At 34.6% G+C, this 23849-nt stretch overlaps 1 protein-coding gene across 1 annotated transcript in view; it reads left to right on the top strand.

The window, feature by feature from the left end:
* The window catches only part of WDR78 (WD repeat domain 78), a 129093-nt gene that overhangs the window by 103042 nt on the left and 2202 nt on the right, over positions 1-23849 (top strand). Inside the window, 7 exon segments of the mRNA XM_032614983.1 lie at positions 1027-1113; positions 2619-2770; positions 4487-4644; positions 4935-5056; positions 12532-12630; positions 13275-13501; positions 16237-16393. Coding sequence (XP_032470874.1) covers positions 1027-1113; positions 2619-2770; positions 4487-4644; positions 4935-5056; positions 12532-12630; positions 13275-13501; positions 16237-16393 — 1002 coding nt within the window.

Here is a 23849-nt window from a genome sequence, read left to right as displayed (position 1 = left end):
CGAAAGAAAAGCTATAAAACAGTAAGAAAACTCACATATTATTAATTTTATATTGAATATCACTTATGCCTATATGAGGATAGACTACTATCTACACATATTTTATGCATTCATGATAAATCTTAATTTTTTTGATATTTCTAGGTTATGCAGTTTGTAAAATTTTCAAATTATCTCAAATCTCTAAAAAATTTTCAATGTATTTATTTAAAAGAATCCATGTATAAGTGGACCTGCACAGTTCAAACCTGTGTTGTTCAAGGGTCATCTGTATAAGCACTTCTGGAAATGACCTGCTATATTAATCAGCTCGAGCTGCCATAAGAAAATACCATAGACTGGATGGCTTATACAACAGAAATTTATTTCTTACGGTTCTGGAGGCTGGGAAGCCCAGGATAAAGGTGCCAGATGAATTTGGTTGCTGGGGAAGGCTTTCTTCCTGGCTTGGCTGTATCCTTGCATGGTGGAGAGAAAGAGCTCTTGTGTCTCTTCGTCTTTTTGTAAGGAACCCAATCCTATCAGGTTAGGACCCCACCCTTATGACTTCATTTAACCTTAATAACCTCCTAAGTGCCCTATTTCCAAATATAATCACATGTTATTAGGCATTAGAACTTCAGCATATCACTTTTAAGGGAGGAGACACAATTCAGTCCATGGCACCTCCCTTTAAAAATAAATGTCTTTTATTTTACATTTGAAATTATTAGGTCATTATTAAAAACCCATAAGACACTATAATGCAATAATACACTTTTTGAAGATTATCTCAATATGTAAAATAGCTTTTCAGCAATTGTTTTTTTTGTATGTTTATTCTTCAGCCTAAAAATGTGGTTATTTTTACTATTATTTTGCTTATGAAGATGGAAATGTAGAGTGAAAATAGTTGGCATATTGGTATTTTTTAACCTCAATTGAAATGTCATCACTATTTTAACACAGTTCATTAATATGCATCTTTATACATTTGCTGATATTTTTATGCTGTCTTCTCTTATTTTTAATTTTTCTGTTTTTAAGGACCTTTTGGCTGTTGGCTATGGGCACTTTGGATTTAAGGAGCAAAAAAGAGGATTGGCTTGCTGCTGGTCAATAAAGAATCCCATGGTAACTAAAACAGGAATAAGACCTATTTTTATTTAATTAAATGTTCACATAATTCTCATAAAGTAGTTAGTTTTATGTGATCATTAAACTAACTCAAGAAAGTTTTACCAAGCAAGACTTTACTTTCTTTGGTTTAAATCTATAACAATAAAACAATTAAAATTTGTTCTTGGGCTTCCCTGATGGCGCAGTGGTTGAGAGTCCGCCTGCCGATGCAGGGGACACGGGTTCGTGCCCCGGTCCGGGAGGATCCCACGTGCCGCGGAGTGGCTGGGCCCGTGAGCCATGGCCGCTGACCCTGTGCGTCCAGAGCCTGTGCTCCGCAGCAGGAGAGGCCACAACAGTGAGAGGCCCTCGTACTGCAAAAAAAACCCCCAAAAAACAAAAACAAAACACAACAACAACAAAAATTTGTTCTTACACTTTATTGGATAAGGTAAATTCATTTAATAAATATTTATTGAAAATCTACTATGTGCTGTTAGATATGATGATCTAGGGCTGAACCATTATTGTTTATCACTGCCTGTTATAAAGAAGAATATTTTTGCAAAGAAAAATTCTTTAAAAATTAAGTTTCATTTACTACTGGGTTGTTTCTCAATATATAAATAACTCCTTATCACTTTATAAAATATATTTCTGCTCTCCTCGATAGATAGAAAATAGATTAATATAACTCTCTTACTGCCATGAATTTTTCAAAGAGAATGAACAAGAATCAGTTATGCTTTTTGTTAAACAGCCCTAGTCAACCTGTTACTTTACAGCTTTCGTTTTAAGTCACAACTGAAATGTAAAGTGGAAAACTTAGAAAAGGATCAGAAGAGCATATAAAAATGATTAGAGTTTTTATAAATAATCCCCCATCTGTTAGGAAGCTGGGTTTATATAGCCTAAAAGAAAGGAAGAAGCAATTTTAAACGTATGGAAGGGTTGACATAGGATTCATCATCAGCAGGTTATCTTCTCTTCCATGTAGGTTGTTAGAAACCAGAAAGGAGTTGGATTAGACATTAAAACAAAACAAAACAATAAAAATCTTGACAGAGTTGTAGAAAAGAGTAACTTAGAGAGAGTTTTGGAGCTTCCTCTATCCTTGTTTAGAATGATTAGATAATACAAGCATCTGAAACAGATACTGGAGGATAGGAATATATGCAGGATAATTTATTTGGTGTCCATTATTTGTATCTTTAAGACGGTGACTTGTGATGATCATACAAATCCTGCTGCAGGATTACCCAAAATAATTACTGTAGAAACCACGTGCTGTATTTCTTAAAACTACTGAGGTCTGAGGATTCATCAAAATAAAGGAAATGGCCAATTGAAGTTTTATTCTCATGTATACAGGAAGTTAGGAAGAAATGAGTAACTGAATGCAGACTAACTCTCCTCATATCCCCACTGCCACCAGCCTAGTCTTCAGCCACCATCATACCCACCTTACTGCGGTCTACAAAACCAAGGTTAAAATGTAATGTACTTTCTTTTTTATTCAGTGGCCAGAACGTACTTATCAGAGTCCATATGGCGTTACTGCTGTGGATTTTTCAATTGGAGCACCTAACCTTTTAGCAGTTGGCTATCACAATGGCACTATTGCGATTTATAATGTACAGAGCAACAGTAACATTCCAGTTCTGGATAGTAGGTGAGAATCCCAAGAATTAGATAAACATAAACCATGTGCTTTTTTTAGGGAGAAGGAAAAAATTACTCTAATGTTATTTAGTTTTGAGTGAATGTTTATATTGTTATTGCGAGTAATACCATTATCCTTCAAGCATTTAATAATTCCTCATAATGTCTCTCCAGCTGGAATGCTCTGCCCTAATATCTCCTTATCATCCTCTCTGCCTCTTCACCAACAAACTTCCTTTGGCTTGACGGTTTATTCTTTTCAAAAATTTTAAATATCTCCAGCTTTATTGAGGTATAATTGAAAAATAAAAATTGGATATATTTAGATTGTATGACATAATTTTTAAAGGCATACAGTGTGGTGATTTAATATATGTATACATTGTGAAATGATTACCACAGTCAAATTAATTAACACAACCATAACCTCACATAATTACCATTTTATGCGTGAGTGGTGAGGACACTTAAGATCTACTCTCTTAGCAAATTTCAAGTATGCAATACAGTATTATTAACTATAATCACCATGCTGTACATTAGATTTCCAGAACTTATTCACCTTATAAATGAAAGTTGTATCCTTTATTGCCTCTGTGTCACGTCTTCCAGGAAACCTGCCCATTCTTTTCTTTTGTACATCCGATACATACGTTTATTGTAGCCTTTATTGTGCTTTGTATAAATTATTTACATATATAACTCCCTGAGGAGGCTGTAAGCTCTGGGGGCAAGGATTATGTCTTCCTTACCTTTGTATCCTCAGTATGTCACATAATATCAGGCATATAACAGGATTACAGTAAGTGTTTGATTAAGAATGAATGAATGAGACATATTGAGAAAATAAAATGTTAAAGATATCTTAGGTTTTTATAATAAACCAGATACCAGTGGAGCAAAATGAGGCGGTATATTTATATTAGTGTTTGCATAAACTTCACAATAACTGGAAATAGGCATTAAAGCAGGTGTTCTTTAGCTTAATTTTGAAATTATTTACATAGTTTTGTAAGCGTGAGCCTTTGTGCTTGTTTCTGGGAAGAGGGTCCATAACTTTTACCAAATAATCAAAGATATATAGACTTTAAAAAATTCAGAACTACTGATTTGGAGAGTTTGCATAAAAAATCAAGGGAGTCAGTACTAGGAACAAAGCAACCCATTAATCTGACAGGAAAGCAACCAGTAATCTAAGAAGTGATTATAATTCATCATAAAACTTTTAAATCTCAGCCCTAGAGAGAATCAAGCCAGTGGGCAATCCTGAAACATAGGAAGAAGGAAGAAGACTTAAATGACTTACTCATTTAAGCTATGAAAAATATCCTTATAAAGATGGAGATAGTAATATTCAATGTGTCTAAAATAAACTTACACAACTAGGAAAAAGTAAATGAATAGAGTAAGAGGAGTAGATTCTAAAAAAAGAAAATGTTTGCTTTTGTATCCCTGATATGATAGCTAATATAACTAAAGGCAATAAAATTTTCCTTTTGTAAGAAAAGAGAAAAACACCAGTGAATATTAGCAAAGTGATTTTTTCCCCTGTTTTTCAAAATACTTAAAGTAAAAGTCCAGTTTTGAACAACAAAAGTATCATTCCATGAGTAGGTCATGATGCTTTAGGGAGCTGTCCTTATCACTTATACTCCAAGTCGCTTATACCCCAAGAATTTTAAAATTATTATAAGTATTTTATATTTCGTGCTTTTCCCTGTTTTAGCGAATCACCTCAAAAACATTTGGGACCTGTATGGCAACTACAGTGGATAGAACAAGATCGAGGGACAGCAGGTGATGACAAAAGAGAAATACTAGTTTCTATATCAGCAGATGGAAGGATCTCCAAATGGGTTATGCGGAAAGGACTGGACTGTCATGGTAAAAATAAATAAATACACACACAGACACCAAATTATCTTTCTCTTGTTATGTGTTGAATTAAAAATTCCTAGTGAACTATGTATAAGAGGTGACGAATTTAGGTTTGGCTAAATAAGAAAAAAAACTGGGCTTGGTCATTGTTTTTCTAAGCATCTAGCTCTGGTATTTGCTAATTTTAACCTAATGACCTGCAAAGGATGGCAGAAATCATATTCTTTGCAGAAGGGACATATCTACATTATTATTTCCTGTGGTAAATAATATATGTATTTTTTCTTTAAATAAAGATTTGATGCGTTTGAGGAGAACTACTGCTAGCAGCAGCAAAAAAGGAGGAAAAAAAGAAAAGAAAGGTGAAGCTTTGTTATCTCGACAGGCTCCTGGAATGTGTTTTGCTTTTCACCCCAAGGTAAATTATTTTAATCTGTTATTTACTATTGCATATAACAACTGCTGATAATTGAATTGTATTAAGATATAAATCAAGACAAAATGTCATCATGTTAATAAATATTGCGCCTTGTAAATAAAAAAGTCACACACATAGGTATCATAGGTGTCAGCCTAAGGTAGAATGGCACATTCCAGTTGGCTGTCCTTTTTCTGCTTTCTGGAGGAAAGGTCTGTATTTCTGAGCGACTATGGAACTATCTTTACAGCTCCATGTTTAACTTGAATGCCCCTCCTTGCCTCTCTTTGGTGCTCTGCTGCTCTATCATACTTATAGAAACCAAATCCACTCTATAGTCCTCCATGTCTCAATGTGAGTGGTGACTCATGATTCTGGGGATCAGGAAGACCACTTAAGATCATGTTTGTCAAGACGAAAGTCAAGTCAGAGCACTCTTAGTAAAGTTCTACTTTTCTAATTCTTTTTATCCAGAGGTCCTTTGGAATCAGAAATTCAGCCACTATGACAGACTTGCAAAAACACATATCCTATTTATTTTCTGATATGTAATATGATTATCTCTTTAGTGACACCATCATCCACCTACTTACTTAAGCCAAAACTTGAGCTCTTACTCTATTCTACCCTATTACCCAAATGATATTTAAGTAAGATTGTCCCACTCCTTCTAGTCCAAGTCTACTACTGCTAATGTGGTTCAGGCCTTTATTACATTTCACTTTTACTACTGCAGTCATATTCTAACTGCCTTCATTCTCAAATTCCTGTAATCTCCTTTTCACCTTGACTCTAGAGCAGTGGTTCTCAATGTGGGTAGAGAGGGGAGTAGTTTCCCATCAGGGACACTTCACAATGTCTTGAGATATTTTTGGTTGTTGCAGCTGTGGGGGGTGGGATGTGGGGAGGAGTGCTATAGGCATCTAGTAGGCAGAGGTCAGGGATGCCACTAAATACGTTACAATGCACAAGACAGCCACTGTCCTCCCCTGACCCAAACAAAGAACTAGCTGTCCCAAAACATCAATAGTGCTCCTTTGATTTCTTATTTGATTGATGCATTATTTAGAAGCATGTAATTTAGTTTCCAGATATTTGGGGCTTTTCCAAGGATCTTGCTGTTGATTTCTAATTCAATCCTATCATGATCAAAGAACAAACTTTTTATAAACTGAATCTTTACGAATTTATTGAAATTTGTTTTAAAGCCCAGAATGTGATTTTTACTTGTAAATGTTCCCTATGCACTTGAGAAAAGTGTATATTCTGCTACTGTTGGGTGGAATGTTCTGTGGATGTCCATCAGTTTAAGTGGGTTGATGGTGTTGTTCAACTTTACTGTATCCTTGCTGATTTTCTGCCGATTTCTTCCATCAGTCATTGAGAGAAAGAGATTGAAGTCTCTGACAATAATTGTGAATTTTTCTTTTTTTCCTTGAAATTCTATCGGTTTTTGTTTTATGTATCTTGAAGCTTTGTTTTAAGTGCATAAGTGTTTAGGATTTTCACATTCTCTCGATTAGTCAACTCCCTTATCATTATAAAATGGCCTTATTTATAACTGGTAATATTCTTTATTCTGAAACCTATTTAGTCTGATATTAATGTAGCTACTCCAGCTTTCTTTTAACTAGTATTATCATGGTTTATCATTTCCCATCCTTTACATTTAACCTATTTGTGTCTTTATATTTGGTATGTTTCTTTTAGGTAGCATATAGTTGTCTTGCTTTTTTATTGAATCTTACAATCTCAGCCTTTTAATTGTGATGTTTACACCATTTTTATTTATTTACTTACTTAAAAAATTAAAAAAAATTTTTCTCTCTTTCATCTCCCTCCCTCCCACCCTCCCTATCCCACCCCTCTATGTGGTCACAAAGCACTGAGCTGATCTCCCTGTGCTATGCGGCTGCTTCCTACTACCTATCTATTTTACATTTGGTAGTGTATATATGTCTATGCCACTCTCTCACTTTGTCCCAGCTTACCCTTCCTGCTCGCCATGTCCTCAAGTCCATTCTCTCGTAGGTCTGCATCTTTATTCCCGTCTTGCCCCTAGGTTCTTCATGACCTTTTTTTTTTTTTTTTTAGATTCCATATATATGTGTTAGCGTATGGTATTTGTTTTCTTCTTTCTGACTTACTTCACTCTATAGACAGACTCTAGGTCCATCCATCTCACTACAAATAACTCAATTTCATTTATTTTTTTATGGCTGAGTAATATTCCATTGTATATATGTGCCACATCTTTATCCATTCATCTGTTGATGGACACTTAGGTTGCTTCCATGTCCTAGCTATTGTAAATAGAGTTGCAATGAACATTGTGGTACATGACTCTTTTTGAATTATGTTTTCCTCAGGGTATATGCCCAGTAGTGGGATTGCTGGGTTGTATGGTAATTCTATTTTTAGTTTTTTAAGGAACCTCCATACTGTTCTCCATAGTGGCTGTATCAATTTACATTCCCACCAACAGTGCAAGAGGGTTCCCTTTTCTCCACACCCTTTCCAGCATTTATTGTTTCTAGATTTTTTGATGATGGCCATGCTGACCTGTGTGAGATGATATCTCATTGTAGTTTCGATTTGCATTTCTCTAATGATTAATGATGTTGAGCATTCTTTCATGTGTTTGTTGGCGATCTGTATATCTTCTTTGGAGAAATGTCTATTTAGGTCTTCTGCCCATTTTTGGATTGGGTTGTTTGTTTTTTTGATACTGAGCTGCATGAGCTGCTTGTAAATTTTGGATATTAATCCCTTGTCAGTTGCTTCATTTGCAAATATTTTCTCCCATTCTGAGGGTTGTCTTTTTGTCTTGTTTATGGTTTCCTTTGCTGTGCAGAAGCTTTTAAGTTTCATTAGGTCCCATTTGTTTATTTTTGTTTTTATTTCCATTTCTCTAGGAGGTGGGTCAAAAAGGATCTTGCTGTGATTTATGTCATAGAGTGTTTGCCTATGTTTTCCTGATAGTATCTGGCCTTACATTTAGGTCTTTAATCCATTTTGAGTTTATTTTTGTGTATGGTGTTAGGGAGTGTTCTAATTTCATTCTTTTACATGTAGCTCTCCAGTTTTCCCAGGAAAATTTATTGAAGAGGCTGTCTTTTACCACTGTATATTCTTGCCTTCTTTATCAAAAATAAGGTGAACGTAGGTGTGTGGGTTTATCTCTGGTGTTTCTATCCTGTTCCATTGATCTGTATTTGTTTTTGTGCCAGTACCATACTGTTGATTACTGTAGCTTTGTAGTATAGTCTGAAGTCAGGGAGCCTGATTCCTCCGGCTCCGTTTTTCTTTCTCAAGATTGCTTTGGCTGTTGAGGGTCATTTGTGTTTCCATACAAATTGTGAAATTTTCTGTTCTCGTTGTGAAAAATGCGATTGGTAGTTTGATAGGGATTGCATTGAATCTGTAGATTGCTTTGGGTAGTATAGTCATTTTCACAATGTTGATTCTTCCAATCCAAGAACATGGTATAACTCTCCATCTATTTGTATCATCTTTAATTTCTTTCATCAGTGTGTTATAATTTTCTGCATACAGGTCTTTTGTCTCCTTAGGTAGGTTTATTCCTAGGTATTTTATTCTTTGTGTTGCAATGGTAAATGGAAGTGTTTTCTTAATTTCACTTTCAGATTTTTCATCATTAGTGTATAGGAATGCCAGAGATTTCTGTGCATTAATTTTGTATCCTGCTACTTTACCAAGTTCATTGATTAGCTCTAATAGTTTTCTGGTAGCATCTTTAGGATTCTCTATGTATAGTTTCATGTCATCTGCAAACAGTGACTGTTTTACTTCTTCTTTTCCAATTTGGATTCCTTTTATTTCTTTTCCTTTTCTGATTGCTGTGGCTAAAACTTCCAAAACTATGTTGAATAAGAGTGGTGAGAGTGGGTAACCTTGTCTTGTTCCTGATACTAGTGGAAATGGTTTCAGTTTTTCACCATTGAGGATGATGTTGGCTGTGGGTTTGTCATATATGGCCTTTATTATGTTGAGGTAAATTCCCTCTATGCCTACTTTCTGGAGGGTTTTTATCATAAATGGGTATTGAATTTTGTTGAAAGCTTTTTCTGCATCTATTGAGATGATCATATGGTTTTTCCCCTTCAATTTGTTTATATGGTGTATCACGTTGATCGATTTGCATATACTGAAGAATCCTTGCATTACTGGGATAAACCCCACTTGATCATGGTGTATGATCCTTTTAACGTGCTCTTGGATTCTCTTTGCTAGTATTTTATTGAGGATTTTTGCATCAGTGATATTGGCCTGTAGTTTTCTTTCTTTGTGACATCTTTTTCTGGTTTTGGTATCAGGGTGATGGTGGCCTTGTACAATGAGTTTGGGTGTGTTTCTCCCTCTGCTATATTTTGGAAGAGTTTGAGAAGTATAGGTGTTAACTCTTCTCTAAATGTTTGATAGAATTCACCCGTGAAGCCATCTGGTCCTGGACTTTTGTTTGTTGGAAGGTTTTTAATCAAAGTCTCAATTTCAGTGCTTGTGATTGATCTGTTTATATTTTCTATTTCTTCCTGGTTCTGTCTCAGAAGGTTGTGCTTTTCTAAGAATTTGTCCATTTCTTCCAGGTTGTCCATTTTATTGGCATATAGTTGGTTGCAGCACTCTTTCTTGATCCTTTGTATTTCTGCAGTGTCAGTTGTTACTTCTTTTTAATTTCTAATTCTATTTATTTGGGTCTTTCTTTTTTTCTTAACTAGTCTGGCTAATGGTTTATAAATCTTGTTTATCCTCTCAAGGAACCAGCTTTTAGTTGCATTGATCTGTGCTATTGTTTCCTTCATTTCTTTTTCATTTATTTCTGATCTGATCTTTATGGTTTCTTTTCTTCGGCTAACTTTGGATTTTTTGTTCTTCTTTCTCTAATTGCTTTAGGTGCTAGTTTTGGTTGTTTATTTGAGGTGTTTCTTGTTTCTTGAGATAAGATTGTACTGCTATAAACTTCCCTCGTAGATCTGCTTTTGCTGCATCCCATAGGTTTTGGGTTGTCGTGTTTTCATTGTCATTTGCTTTGAGGTATTTTTTGATTTCCTCCTTAATTTTTTAAGTGATCTCTTGGTTATTTAGGAGTGTATTGTTTAGCCTCCATGTTTTTGTATTTTTTACAGAATTTTTCTTGTAATTGATATCCAGTCTCATAGCACTGCGGTTGGAAAAGATGCTTGATACGATTTCAATTTTCTTAAATTTACCAACGCTTGATTTGTGTCCCAAGATATGATCTATCCTGGAGAATTACCACTTGAGAAGAAAGTGTATTCTGTTTTCTTGGATGGAATATCCTATAAATATCAATTAAGTCCATCTTGGTTAATGTATCATTTAAAGCTTGTGTTTCCTTACTTATTTTCATTTTGGATGATCTGTCCATTGGTGAAAGTGGGCTGTTAACATCCCCTACTATGATTTTGTCACTGTCAATTTCCCCTTTTATGGCTGTTAGAATTTGCCTTATGTATTGAGGTGCTCCTGTGTTGGGTGCATAAATATTTACAATTGTTATATCTTCTTCTTGGATTGATCCCTTGATCATTACATAATGTCCTTCTTTGTCTCTTGTAATAGTCTTTATTTTTTAGTCTATTTTGTCTGATATAGGAATTGCTACTCCAGCTTTCTTTTGATTTCCATTTGCATGGGATATCTTTTTTTATCCCGTCACTTTCAGTCTATATGTGCCCCTAGGTCTCAAGTGGGTCTCTTGTAGACAACATATATATGGGTCTTGTTTTTGTATCCATTCAGCCAGCCTATATTTTTTGGTTGGAGCATTTAATCCATTTACATTTAAGGTAGTTATCAATCTGTATGTTCCTATTACCATTTTCTTAATTGTTTTGGGTTTGTTATTGTAGGTCTTTTCCTTCTCTCATGTTTCCTGCCTAGAGAAGTTCCTTTAGCATTTGTTGTGAAGCTTGTTTGGTGGTGCTGAATTCTCTTAGCTTTTGCTTGTCTGTAAAGCTTCTAATTTCTCCATCAAATCTGAATGAGATCCTTGCTGGATAGAGTAATCTTGGTTGTAGGTTTTTCCCCTTCATCACTCTAAGTATGTCCTGCCACCCGCTTCTGGCTTGCAGAGTTTCTGCTGAAAGATCAGCTGTTAACCTTATGGGGATTCCCTTGTATGTTATTGGCTGTTTTTCCCTTGCTGCTTTTAATACTTTTTCTTTGTATTTAATTTTTGATAGTTTGACTAATATGTGTCTTGGCTTGTTTCTCCTTGGATTTATCCTGTATGGGACTCTCTGTGCTTCCTGGACTTGATTAACTATTTACTTTCCCATATTAGGGAAGTTTTCAAGTATAATCTCTTCAAATATTTTCTCAGTCCCTTCCTTTTTCTCTTCTTCTGGGAGCCCTATAATTCGAATGTTGGTGCGTTTAATGTTGTCCCAGAGGTCTCTGAGACTGTTTTCAATTCTTTTCATTCTTTTTTCTTTATTTATAAAAATGTGCTCAACCTTGTTAATATCCATATAAATGGAACTTAAAACCATTAGGTGTAAATAATTTTATACCTAATAGAATGGCAAAATTTAAGATTTCTGATGTAACCAACTATTGAAGAGAATGTGTGTCAAAGGGAAATTTTATATATTGCTGAATGTAAATCGGTAGTACTACTTTGGGGAAAACATTATACTTTATTGTGTAATTTAAACTACATATGCAACATAACCTAGTAATTGCATTCTTAAGTTCTGGTGTATGCTAAGCAGTGGGTCTCATATTTCAGTGTACTTACAAATTACTTGGGAATCTTGTTAAAATGCAGATTCTGATTCAGTAGGTCTGGGACAGGGCCTGAAATTCTGCCACTGCACAATGCTCCCAGGTGAGGCTGACTGTACATAGTCAGGACTTAGAGCACTGACTTTCAGACTTTTTGATTATGACTGCATTGTAGAAACTACATTTTAAATCCCTATTTGTTACATACATTTAGAGTTAAAAGATGTCTGAGACTCCATCTAGTTCAATCTCTCATTCCCAGCAAGAATAATTTCTTCAGCATTATGTACATAAATTGTTATTGTTAAGTCATTTGTCTTCTCTTTGACTAGTTCAAATGAAAGAACACTTACTATTTCCCTGGATTGTTAGTTCCATTGTCAGGTAGCTCTAAATGTTAGAAGTTTCTTCTTCATTTTAAGCCAGTGTTTGTTCATGTAATTTCTAGACAGGATACAAATTTCTACCCTTTATTCCAGCAAAGAAAAACGTCTGTATTTTCTTTGCACAGTAGTCCTTCAAGGTAATTTAATTATTGTAAAATCATGATAGAAAGAAAAAGACAACAATCAACTGTCTTCTAGATAGTATTTCTAGTTTGGTTCTTGAATTGTCTCTAAGAGATCTTGAATCATCTAATCTTCTATTTAGCACATTTACTAATATATCACAAGCAAATGCATTTTGATTTTTTTGTGTTATAGGACACAAATATCTATTTGGCTGGCACTGAAGAAGGTCATATTCACAAATGTTCTTGTTCATATAATGAGCAATATCTAGATACCTACAGAGGACACAAGGTTAGTTTAATTATAGTAGGTATGGAAAATTTTATCTTGCAATATTTCTGAAAAAAATAGTATCATTAGGCACAGCATTTTTTATGCAATAATTTACAACTTCAGAGTTAAAAATACCAGCTTGAATTAAGTGCTTTCTTATACAGAAAACACCAATAACATGGGGGTCATTTAATTTGGCTTCTAGGTATCCTTGATTTCTTCTTGCCAGTTGCAGAAGCCACAATTTTTATTTGTTTCTAAGCGACTTTGCTTATGTTGACATGCTGATCCCAGAGTGAAATTGTCTCTGGCATATACCTATTCTCCACATTTTTTATGATTGTTCCAACTATGCTTTCTTCATTTTCTCCCTTATTTCTATTTATTTTCCTTAACATTCTTTATATTTTTAAAAGTAGTATAATATGTATTAATATTTAGTGAGTATTGTAGCAACTATATTTTTATGTTTCTGAATGGCATAATTTAAGGAAGAGATTCAATTTATGGCCTTATTTTCAGCTAAAATAATACCCACACAATATTTACATGGTATATAAGCTTTTAGAAATCTCTGCATTTTTAATTTGTTGGTCAAGTTTAAAGTATAAGAGGTTAAATCCTACTTACCTATGTATTTTAATTTATTTTTCTAATTCCAGGGTCCAGTGTATAAAATAGCATGGAATCCATTTTGTCATGATGTATTCTTAAGCTGTTCTGCAGATTGGGGCATTATTATATGGCAACATGAGAATCTTAAGCCATTTTTGAGTTTTTATCCAACTACTTATGTTGTTTATGATGTTGCCTGGTCTCCAAAATCATCCTATATATTTGCAGCTGCAAACGAGAGCAGAGTGGAGATTTGGGACCTTCACTTCAGCACGTAAGTGTTAATATTTTTCTTGGAGTTATTTCTAATAGAAGCAGTTCAATCTAAATGATACCTGATAGTACTGACATTGGTTAGAGAGAACTGTAGTTACTTTAAGACAAGTAATAGTTTACACTGTGAGAGTCCTTTGTGAATAAAGAGATATGCCAGGATAATAAATATAGTTTTGAACCTGCAAAGTATTATTTTATTCAAGAAAAACAAGGAATGTAGTATAAAATTATGACATGGGAAAAAAGTTTGCAAAGCATTCACGTGGAAAGAAGGTGTTTTAACTTTTCAATATCCATGTTTGCTTAATTCTTGTCAGCTGTTCACTACTGCTTCAAATATCCGGAATTAATAACTGTACCAACAAAATTCATCCCTAGTGTTTCCACAGAAGACATTAAAATATGAACAAATTATTTTTTCCTTTTCTTCAACCAAAATAGTCTTTCTTAGTCCTTTTTGTGCAAAAATATTACAAGAGCAATTTAAATGGAAATACTGAAATAACATGCCAACATTTCAGAGCACATTTAAAACACCCAGATAATTCTTGAAATTACCATATTCTAAAATAGAATAATATATTAATGTTAATTACTTATACCATATGTCATTTAAAAAATATTTGAATGAAAAATATTTGAATGAAAATAGGTTACCTTACTCCATCTCCATAAACTTTTTGTTTTTGTGGTATGCGGGCCTCTCACTGTTGTGGCCTCTCCCGTTGCGGAGCACAGGCTCCAGACGCGCAGGCTCAGTGGCCATGGCTCACGGACCCAGCCGCTCCGCGGCATGTGGGATCTTCCCAGAACCGGGGCACGAACCCGTGTCTCCTGCATCAGCAGGCGGACCCTCAACCACTGCGCCACCAGGAAAGCCCTCTCCATAAACTTTTACAGGCTGATATAGGATATCATAACTAGCTTGAATTCTTTGTCATTGCCTGGTTTGTGGAAGAATGCAGAGAGACACTGTTCTAATTGTGTCTAATTAACTAAAGACTTTCTATAATAAGATAAAGAAAGGGAACAAAATAAGTATTTTTTATAATATTTACTTACTCTCTTACCTTGCTTTAAAACATATTTGAAGGGGCATGCATTTAATTAAAATTTCTTATTTTAAGTGTTACACCAAAGTTATGAGAGTGCCATCTAGGCCATCTATCCTTTTTAATATGAAAGTTTATACAACGCTGGAATAAAATGTTTAATGGTTCTGTAATACTTATTCAATCAATATTTCAATATTGGAAAATATTATAGATCTTTAGGCAAGTTATTAGCAGATGAAGCATGGAAATGCATTCTTGTTTAAAATAAATGACATAAAATTCAATGGGTTTATTATTAATTGCAAATTTTTTCCTAGAGATTAATAATTTAGTAATTGGAAATTTGCATCATGGCTTGTTCTATAAAACAGTTTGACCCCAAAATCAAGGATTACAACACAAAGCAATTTATTTTTGAGTATGAGATGACTAAGGTAGAAAGTGGCTACTTAAATGATCCTACCTCTGATTTTATTTTTTCTAGTAAAATTGTAGTTCCCAGGGCAACATTTCTTCAGAAGTATGCAAGTGACTGCTGCTCTTATTTTATAAGGGTGTCAGTGGATTGCTTTGGATAACCAAGAGTAGGAAAGAACCTTTGAACAAGGTTTTCAATCTTGTTCAGATTCATTTAATTTAATTTTTAATTTTTTAAAATAAATTTATTTTATTTTATTTTTGGCTGCGTTGGGTCTTCATTGCTGCCTGCAAGCTTTCTTTAGTTGTGGTGAGTAGGGGCTACTCTTCATTGTGATGTATGGGCTTCTTATTGCCATGGCTTCTCTTCTTGCAGAGCACGGGCTCTAGGCATGCGGGCTCAGTAGTTGTGGCACACAGGCTCAGTAGTTGTGGTGCACAGGCTTAGTTGCTCCATAGGGATGTGGGATCTTCCCGGACCAGGGCTTGAACCCATGTCCCCTGCATAGGCAGGCAGATTCTAAACCACTGCGCCACCAGGGAAGCCCGAGATTCATTTATGTTCCAGGGGTTCATTTGGATCAAAACATCCTTCTGTTAAGAGACATTTATTATTTAAGGAGTTGTATTAGGGATCTTCAGAGAAACTAAACCAATAAAGAGAGAGAGAGAGATTTAAAAATATTGGCTCACATGATTGTGGGACCTGGCAAGTCCCAAGCCGGCATGACAGGCTGGCAACCTGGAATTTCCATCAGAGGAGTCCATGTTGCAGTATTGAGTACAAAGGTAGTCTGGAGGCAGAATTTTATTCTACTTCAGGGACCTCAGTCTTTTCTTTTAAGGCTTTCAACAGATTGGATGCGGCCAACTCACTTTGCAGAGGGTAATCTGCTTTATTCAAATTCTACTGATTTAAGTTAATCATATCTAAAAAAAAAAAAAGATACTTCACAGCAATGTGTAGACTTGTGTTTGACCAAGTTAATGCATAAAATTACTCATCATGGGAGTTTAAATTATGAGTTCACATCTTAATTGTGAACTGCTTTAATTTATTTCGTTGAAATTAGTTTATTGAAAAAATGAAAGTTTTGATTGAATAAAGAGTCAGAAGCAGTTTATTTGCTTTTGGAAACACATAAAGAAGCTTTTGGTTTTTGTTACATGAAATCACAAATATCTCAGATTTTTCTTAGTCCATATCTAAAAAGAACATATTAGCAACAACTAAATTTACAAATAAAATATTTCATTACAGTTTGGACCCTCTGATTGTGAATGTTGCTAACCCTGGAATCAAGTTCACAACTGTTCTCTTCACTAAGCAAACAGATTGCCTTCTGGTGGGAGACAGTGATGGACAAGTTGCTGTGTATGAATTAAGAAATATGCCCCCTGCTTTGGACTCTAACCGGGTAAGACTCAAAAGTCAAAATTTATGTCATTCTATGATTTTATTCCGTTGTAATTTTGTGGCATGGAAGAGATTTACATTTCTTAAACGTATGTTAAGTGTGGTGCAATGGAAAGAATGTAAGTCCCAAGAGTTGCTACCTACTAGGCGTGGCCCCTACTAGGCTTATTTTCTTTGAGTCTCACATTCTCTATCTGTAAAATTAAATAATGTTGTTGGGCAGAATAATTATAAATATTATATGAAAGAACTTAAAATTGTCCCTAGTATATGGTTGGGACTGCTTACTGCAAATATTCAAAGACTTTTACAAGAAATATTTTTAGATATTATCCAGTGTTCCTGAAATTGGCATTTGTTTCTGTTGGTTTAGCATTACCCTCTTCCCTTACTCTGATTTTCAAATATCAAAACTTTGTTGTAAAACTTTGACAAGCAAGTCCGTTAGATTACTAGATGCCCATTATTTTAAGAATTATTTATGTAATTATATATTTACTTATTTCTTGTTTTAAAAAAATTTTAAATTGAAGTATAGTTGATTTACAATGTTATATTAGTTTCAGGTGTACAACATAGTGATTTGATATTTTTATAGAGTATACTTAAAGTTATTATAAAATGTTGGGTATATGTCCTGTGTTGTACACTATATCCTTGTATCTTATTTATTTTATACCTGGTAATTTGTACCTCTTAATCCCCTTCTCTTATCTGCTCCTTTCCCCTCCCCTCTCCCCACCGGTAACCACTAATTTGTTCTCTGTATCTATGAGTCTTGTTTCTGTTTTGCTACCTTCATTCATTTGTTTTATTTTTTAGATTCCACATATATGTGAAAACATATAGTGTTTATTTTTCTCTGACTTACTTCACTAAGCATAATGCCCTCCAGGTCCATCCATGTTGTTGCAAATGGCAAAATTTTATTTTTTTATGGCTGAGTAATATTCCATTGTATATATACCATATAGATGCCCATTATTTTCAAGACAGCTTTTCAATTTTTTCTGTTTATGTTTACATTTCTATTTTAAGGAGTAATCTGGTAATTATTATGAATATATCAACATGTTAAAAATATTAAAAATATGTACAAATCAATAAGAAAAAACATTAAGACTCCAATAGAAGCATGAGTAATGGTCAGGAACAGTTCATTCACAAAAAATGTCTAGTAAATATATTTAAAAATTTAACCTCACTAATAAAAATTTGTTAAATTAAAATGTGATACCATTCTCATATATCAAATTAACAAAGTTTTTTTAAATTGGACTACTTATTCCTGGCAAAAATTTGATAAGATAGGTCCTCTCCTATACTGATGGTTGAAATAGAAATTGGTATAACTTCTTTGGAAGCAATTTGGCAATCTGAACCAGAATTGTCCACTTTTGAGACTCTGTCCTACAGAAATATTCATAAAGGCAATCAAAGCAATTAGTTATAGCATATTTTGTGATGGGATGAGGAAAAAAGAAAAAGAAAGAAAATGCAAGAAAAAAAGAGAAAAAGAAAAAAGAAACAATCTAAATATCCAACCAGAGGGAAATATGACCAGGAAAGTCAGATGTACTGATTAGATTAGGGGCACATGTCAGAGGTGCAGTTCTACCCCAACCATATGGACTATAAATGTTAAACAAACAAACAAGCAAGGAAACAAACAGAGAATACCTACCTACATACATACTAGCTTGCTTGGGACTTTGTACTTGTCATTCCCTCTCCGTAAAATCCACACAGTTTGTTCCTCTACCCACTGCAAGTCTTTGCTGAAATGTCACTTTCTTAGTGAAGTCTTCACTCGCCACCTTATTTAAAATTGCAACCTCTACTCTTGCCCACACTCCCTATTCAATACTCTTCCATAACTTATTTTTCGTAGTAACACTTACTTGGTATATACCATATTCTTTATTGATTTATTTTGTTAATTGCTAGTCTTCCACAGCTAGATTATAAGTGCCACGTAAACAGTGAATTTTGTCTCTTTTGCTCTGGGCTATATCCCTGTGGCCTAGTACAGTGTCTGGCTTGTAGTAGTTAGTCAATAGATGTTTTTGAATAAATATGCATTGAAAAACTAGAGAAAAATTCAACATGTTAGAAGCATTATTTTTTAGGGGTAGGATCATGAATGAATTTTAGTCTTTTACTTATCCATTTTACAAATCATTACACTACATAAAGTAATTTAAAAAATACATTGGTCTCCTTACATAACAATTTTAGTCTGCTCTGAGATGTGCACCCCTAATGGCTTATTTTTTCCATATAAAACATTTTAATATTTTCAATTTCTCACACATTCATTGAACGCAAGATATTTTAAGAGGATGGGGATGTTTGTGCCCACAGTGGAACTTGTTTAAGATACACAGCTCAACTACCAAAAGAAATTAAAAGAGAATTCTATTCTTTATTTAAGCCTCTCAAAGAAACATTAAAATGGATCCAAATATGTAGTTCATAGTACTCCTTTTTCTTCTTCTGTCCATATCTCTCAAACCCTAAATATATCTTCAAGGCCTAAATCCATCCCTTTTTGTCTCTGTAATTCTTTCAGTTCTATCCCAGAAGAGCTCTAAGAACTTGTCCACAAGCTCTGAACTTGGGGCAGTGGGCAGGGAGACTTGAATTGTTTCAAAATTTTTCTTAGTATGTGTTGGTGTACTGGTAGAAGGGAATCTATAAGCGTTAGCATGTTGATTCTTTTCATCACATATATTTTTCTGCAGGACCTATCAAGTACTACAACAGTTTATCAATATAATTTATAATATTTTGTATACATGTCTTTCTTACTAGTTTGAGCTGCTTGAAAATTGTATGTTCAAGTATCTAGCATAGCGCTAGCACATAATAGGTGCTAGCACATAATAGGCATTCAGCAAATGTTGAACAGATGTGTGAATGAACAAACCTATAAACAAAAAGAATATAGTTTCTAAGAAAGAAGCAACATATGCTTAAGAAACATAATCGAGTCATAAAGAACAAAATAAACAAACTCCTATAGGAGCACAGAGCAGGACAACAGTTGACTTTTGAAAGGAGAATAGGAAGAAGAAAAGGAAAAAATAAGAATGTTATGGGGAAGGCTTTCGCACAGGAGATTAAATTTCAACTGTGTTTTGGAGGACTAGGATTTTCTCTTGTAGACAAGAGAGTAGAATTGTTATTCCAGACTGAGTGAAAGGTTTAAGCAAAGATATGGAATTGAAAAGGTCCATGGCACTTTTCATGTGGAAATGGTGAGTAGATTTTTTTGACTGGTAAAGAGATTGCTTGAGATAAAAGCAAGAAAAGGGCCAGTTGGGCCATCTGGGACCAGAAAATGTATGACAGCCATGATGAGGAATTTGAACTTTATTCTATAGATTATGGAAAGCCATTTAAGGTTTACAATTTGAGAAGTGACATAGGGGGGAAACATTAGATCCCCATCTCACATTTTGTACAATGGTGAACTCCAAATGGATTGAAGACTGTGAAAAGTAAACGAACTCATAGAAGAAAATGTAGGATAATACATTTAAGGTCAAGGATAGATTTTTTTTTAAATGACCACCCCAAATCCCCTAATTTTTTCAATTTTTTTCCTTTTCTTTATTTGTAAAATGGGTATAATATTGGTACCAGAATCAAAGGTTGTTAGAAAGATTGAGGGCTTCCCTGGTGGCGCAGTGGTTGCGAGTCCGCCTGCCGATGCAGGGGACATGGGTTCGTGCCCTGGTCTGGGAAGATCCCACATGCCGTGGAGCGGCTAGGCCCATGAGCCATGGCCACTGAGCCTGCGCGTCTGGAGCCTGTGCTCCGCAACGGGAGAGGCCACAACAGTGAGAGGCCTGCGTACCGCAAAAAAAAAAAAGAGATTGAGTGAATATGTGCAAAGTGGTTAGAACTGTTGCTGGCACATAGTAAGCTCTCAACAAATCTCAATTATTCTTTGTATGATTATTATGTCAAAATTAACATTTTCTGTTCAGGATTCCATATGCCAAGTTAAATGAAACAGATTGGAAGAAGAAATTTCCAAGATATATAAAAGACATTTAATATCCAAAATGTATAAAGAACTCCTACAAAACAATAAGAACTCAATTTTTTAAATAGGCAACGTATAAAATATTAACTCAGAGTAGAGGAAACTAGATTATCAAATAAACTTGTGAAGCAATATTCATTCTCACTAATAATGAGGGGATGTGCAATTAAAGTTATATAAGATACCAGTTCATATTGATCAGATTTACAAAAATTAAAATATTAGCCAATATCAAGTATTAGCAGAGTTGTAGGGAACTAGGAATTCTTCTTTTTTTTTTTTTCCCTGGTATGCAGGCCTCTCACTGCTGTGGCCTCTCCCGTTGCAGAGCACAGGCTCCGGAGCGCAGGCCCAGCGGCCATGGCTCACGGGCCCAGCCTCCGGAGCGCAGGCCTAGCGGCCATGGCTCACGGGCCCAGCCGCTCCGCAGCACGTGGGATCTTCCCGGACCGGGGCACGAACCCGTGTCTCCTGCATTGGCAGGCGGACTCTCAACCACTGCGCCACCAGGGAAGCCCAGGAATTGTTATGCAAGGGTCATGGGAATATGTCGAGATTCTCTTGCACATGTGTACCAGGAGACATGTATAAGGTAGCAATGTGAGTTTTTTTTAATGTTTCTTTTAGACATAGAGAAGATTACTCAGTCTAGATTCATTTCAAACATTCACATTCAAATATGTTACAAAATTTTAAAAAAACTTTAGGTCACCTTAAGCTCTTACATTTAGATTATATATTTTATTATTCTAAGTCTAGGAAACTTTAATACCTACTTTTAAGTGAGTTTTTGTAACAATTAAATTTCTCTAAATTCTTTAAATTACATTTATGGATTTTTAAGTACTTCAATTGTCTTAGGGCCAACAAATCTCAGATACTTAAGGAATTTTTATTAATTTAATATATTTAAAATATTGAATATGCTGTATCTTAAACTTTCCTAAATGTTTCAGTGCTCTTTACAAATTAATAATTTTTAAATCTATGATTACAAGTCTAAATCAGTTATCCAATCACACATTAAAATTAGACAAATTTATTTGTTAGACAATCAAATATGACAAATTCTTTTATATGTAATGAATATTTAAAATTCCAAATATGTACAAATTCCTTAATACAAAAGTATTAAAATTACCTGTTTGATTTGCTACATTATTTCTATACACAACTTTTATTCTTCTCAGGCTAAAAAATATGTTTTCCCAATAAAGAAACAAGTGAAACATTCCAGGTAGCTTTGGAGATTATTTTCTTAACTGGCTGAGATGCATATTGATGGTAGATGTTTAAGGGCATTTTCCAGACTACCTTGGCTGCCAGGCTGAGCCCTATTTTACAGTTGATTTGTCAATGCCCTCCATATGGAATCGTCTCAAAGCCCGTGTCTCCTCAAGTCTAATTATATATTACCAGCATATTCCATCTTCTCATGGAAGGCTGCAACCCTGAATGTGTTGCTGCATTACTTGATTTATTTCAGTTCATTTATTGACTGTGTCATTAATTCTAAATTACTACAGTTTTCCTAACTGGTAGGACTATAATTGTTCTTGATGTTTAAATGACATCTGTTTGGATTCTGTATATCTCCCAGGGCTTTGTTTAATTTGTTGGTAGTGGTCTGAAAGACATGCAAATGAGAAAAGAATGTTCATAACAGCTTTGTTTCTATATTGATAAATTGGAAGCAATCTAAATGATCATCAGTGGGAGACTGGGTAAATAAAATATGGCATAATTACATGAGTGATTACAATACAGAAGTTTAAATGATATATATTTCAATGTGTCAATATGACAAATTTTGAATAAACCTTAAAAAACACAGTGTTGAGTGACAAAAGCAAATTGCAGGAAGGTAAATACAATATGTTATGATTTATGTAATATTATTTAAACACAAAAATCAAAATTATGTCCTTTACTGGCTCTATTTATAGTTAGTAAAAGAAAAGAATATAGACTGGAATGTGAAAGAAAAATGTTTCATTTTTGTTTTGATTTGAATCAGAGACATCTTTTATTTTGAGCAGTATGCTCTGTAAGCAGAAGGCTAAGCTCAGAGAGTCTGAATGTTTTCGACAAACGTGTGTGTGTGTGCATGTGTGTTAATGATTTCAGTGCTGCTGAGCAAAATTTTCTTTTAACAAATATATTCCATACATTAGTAAATAAATACAATTTCCTAATACAAATAAGTTTTTCGTTCTTTTTGGCCATTATATTTTAAAGGTTCAGGGTTATATTTCTGAGAGATTAAACAAAAAATTATTAATCAGGTTTTTAACCACAAGCTTAACTGATACGCCTCCTCCTTAGCTTTTCAGAGAAGAATTATAATCATAAAAGTTATTTAAAGTCTTAAAGTAATTAATGTCAAACCATTATTTCCCATCAAGATGTCTTACCGAGTAACATTATGACCTACAATTTCTTCATTAATTTTAACCAAGAGTTAATCAAAATTTTGGAAGTCATATGATTTCACTATATAGGAAAGATGTACATCAAATTTATGATAAAGGCTGCCTCTGGGAAGTGAAAGATGAGGGAAGAATAGGATTGGGGAAGGGTACAAAGAGAATTTCATCAGTAAAATTTTATTTCTTTTATTAGAAAATATTCAAGGCAAAGATGATGTTTGTTGATTTGGATTAAATATGTGTTTCACAAAGGCAAAGTACCAGACAGCCCACGCATAAAGTGTACTGGAGCAGGGTTCACTGAGGAAAACCCACGGAGATGGGATCAATAGCAATTTTAGGACCACAACACCCACTCATATTCTCATTGCCCATCACTTTCTGTGGCCTTGCACAGCAGGAGAAGGACTTTGATCCTTGGGCTGTGGAGGAGGTTTTAAGTGACATAATTTCTGAAACTATGGACCCTCCCAATGTGATCAAGGGTCAGAGTATTATTGTGATAGGACATGGCAGAACATTGGCTCTAGCCCTATCCTACTGACTCAGTGCTCATGGTTAAGGGTAACATCAGCCTGATGCCTGACATGAACAGGCAGTTGGGGTCCAAGCCTTGCAGTTATAACTTTGTGATGTAGCTAGCTGTTGACAGGATTTACCGCCACATTAGCATTTATTGTTTGTTGAAGCACCAACTCCTCTCCTGGTGTGATGGGGTTTGGTTGATGGGGGCCTAATTCTTGCATCGAACAGAATTATGGCTTAAGCACTTGGCAGAAGCTAATTTCAGTGGCACAAACCAACTCCTTTTCTGGAGGCAGCCTGTAGAGAATCACTCCTAAATACTGTATCTACTCTTATGTTTCAGTATACAAATGTTTGCCATCTTTTCCTCTGTACTTTTGAGTGTACATTTTTTCCCAAATTAAAGGGAAAACAAAAAGATAAGTGAAATTGTCAAAAATATAAACACA

Source organism: Phocoena sinus, chromosome 1 (genome assembly GCF_008692025.1).
Source record: "Phocoena sinus isolate mPhoSin1 chromosome 1, mPhoSin1.pri, whole genome shotgun sequence".
NCBI classification, from domain to species: Eukaryota; Metazoa; Chordata; class Mammalia; order Artiodactyla; family Phocoenidae; genus Phocoena; species Phocoena sinus.
The sequence above is the reverse complement of the archived record's forward strand: the minus strand, read 5'-3'. Positions and strand labels throughout refer to the sequence as shown.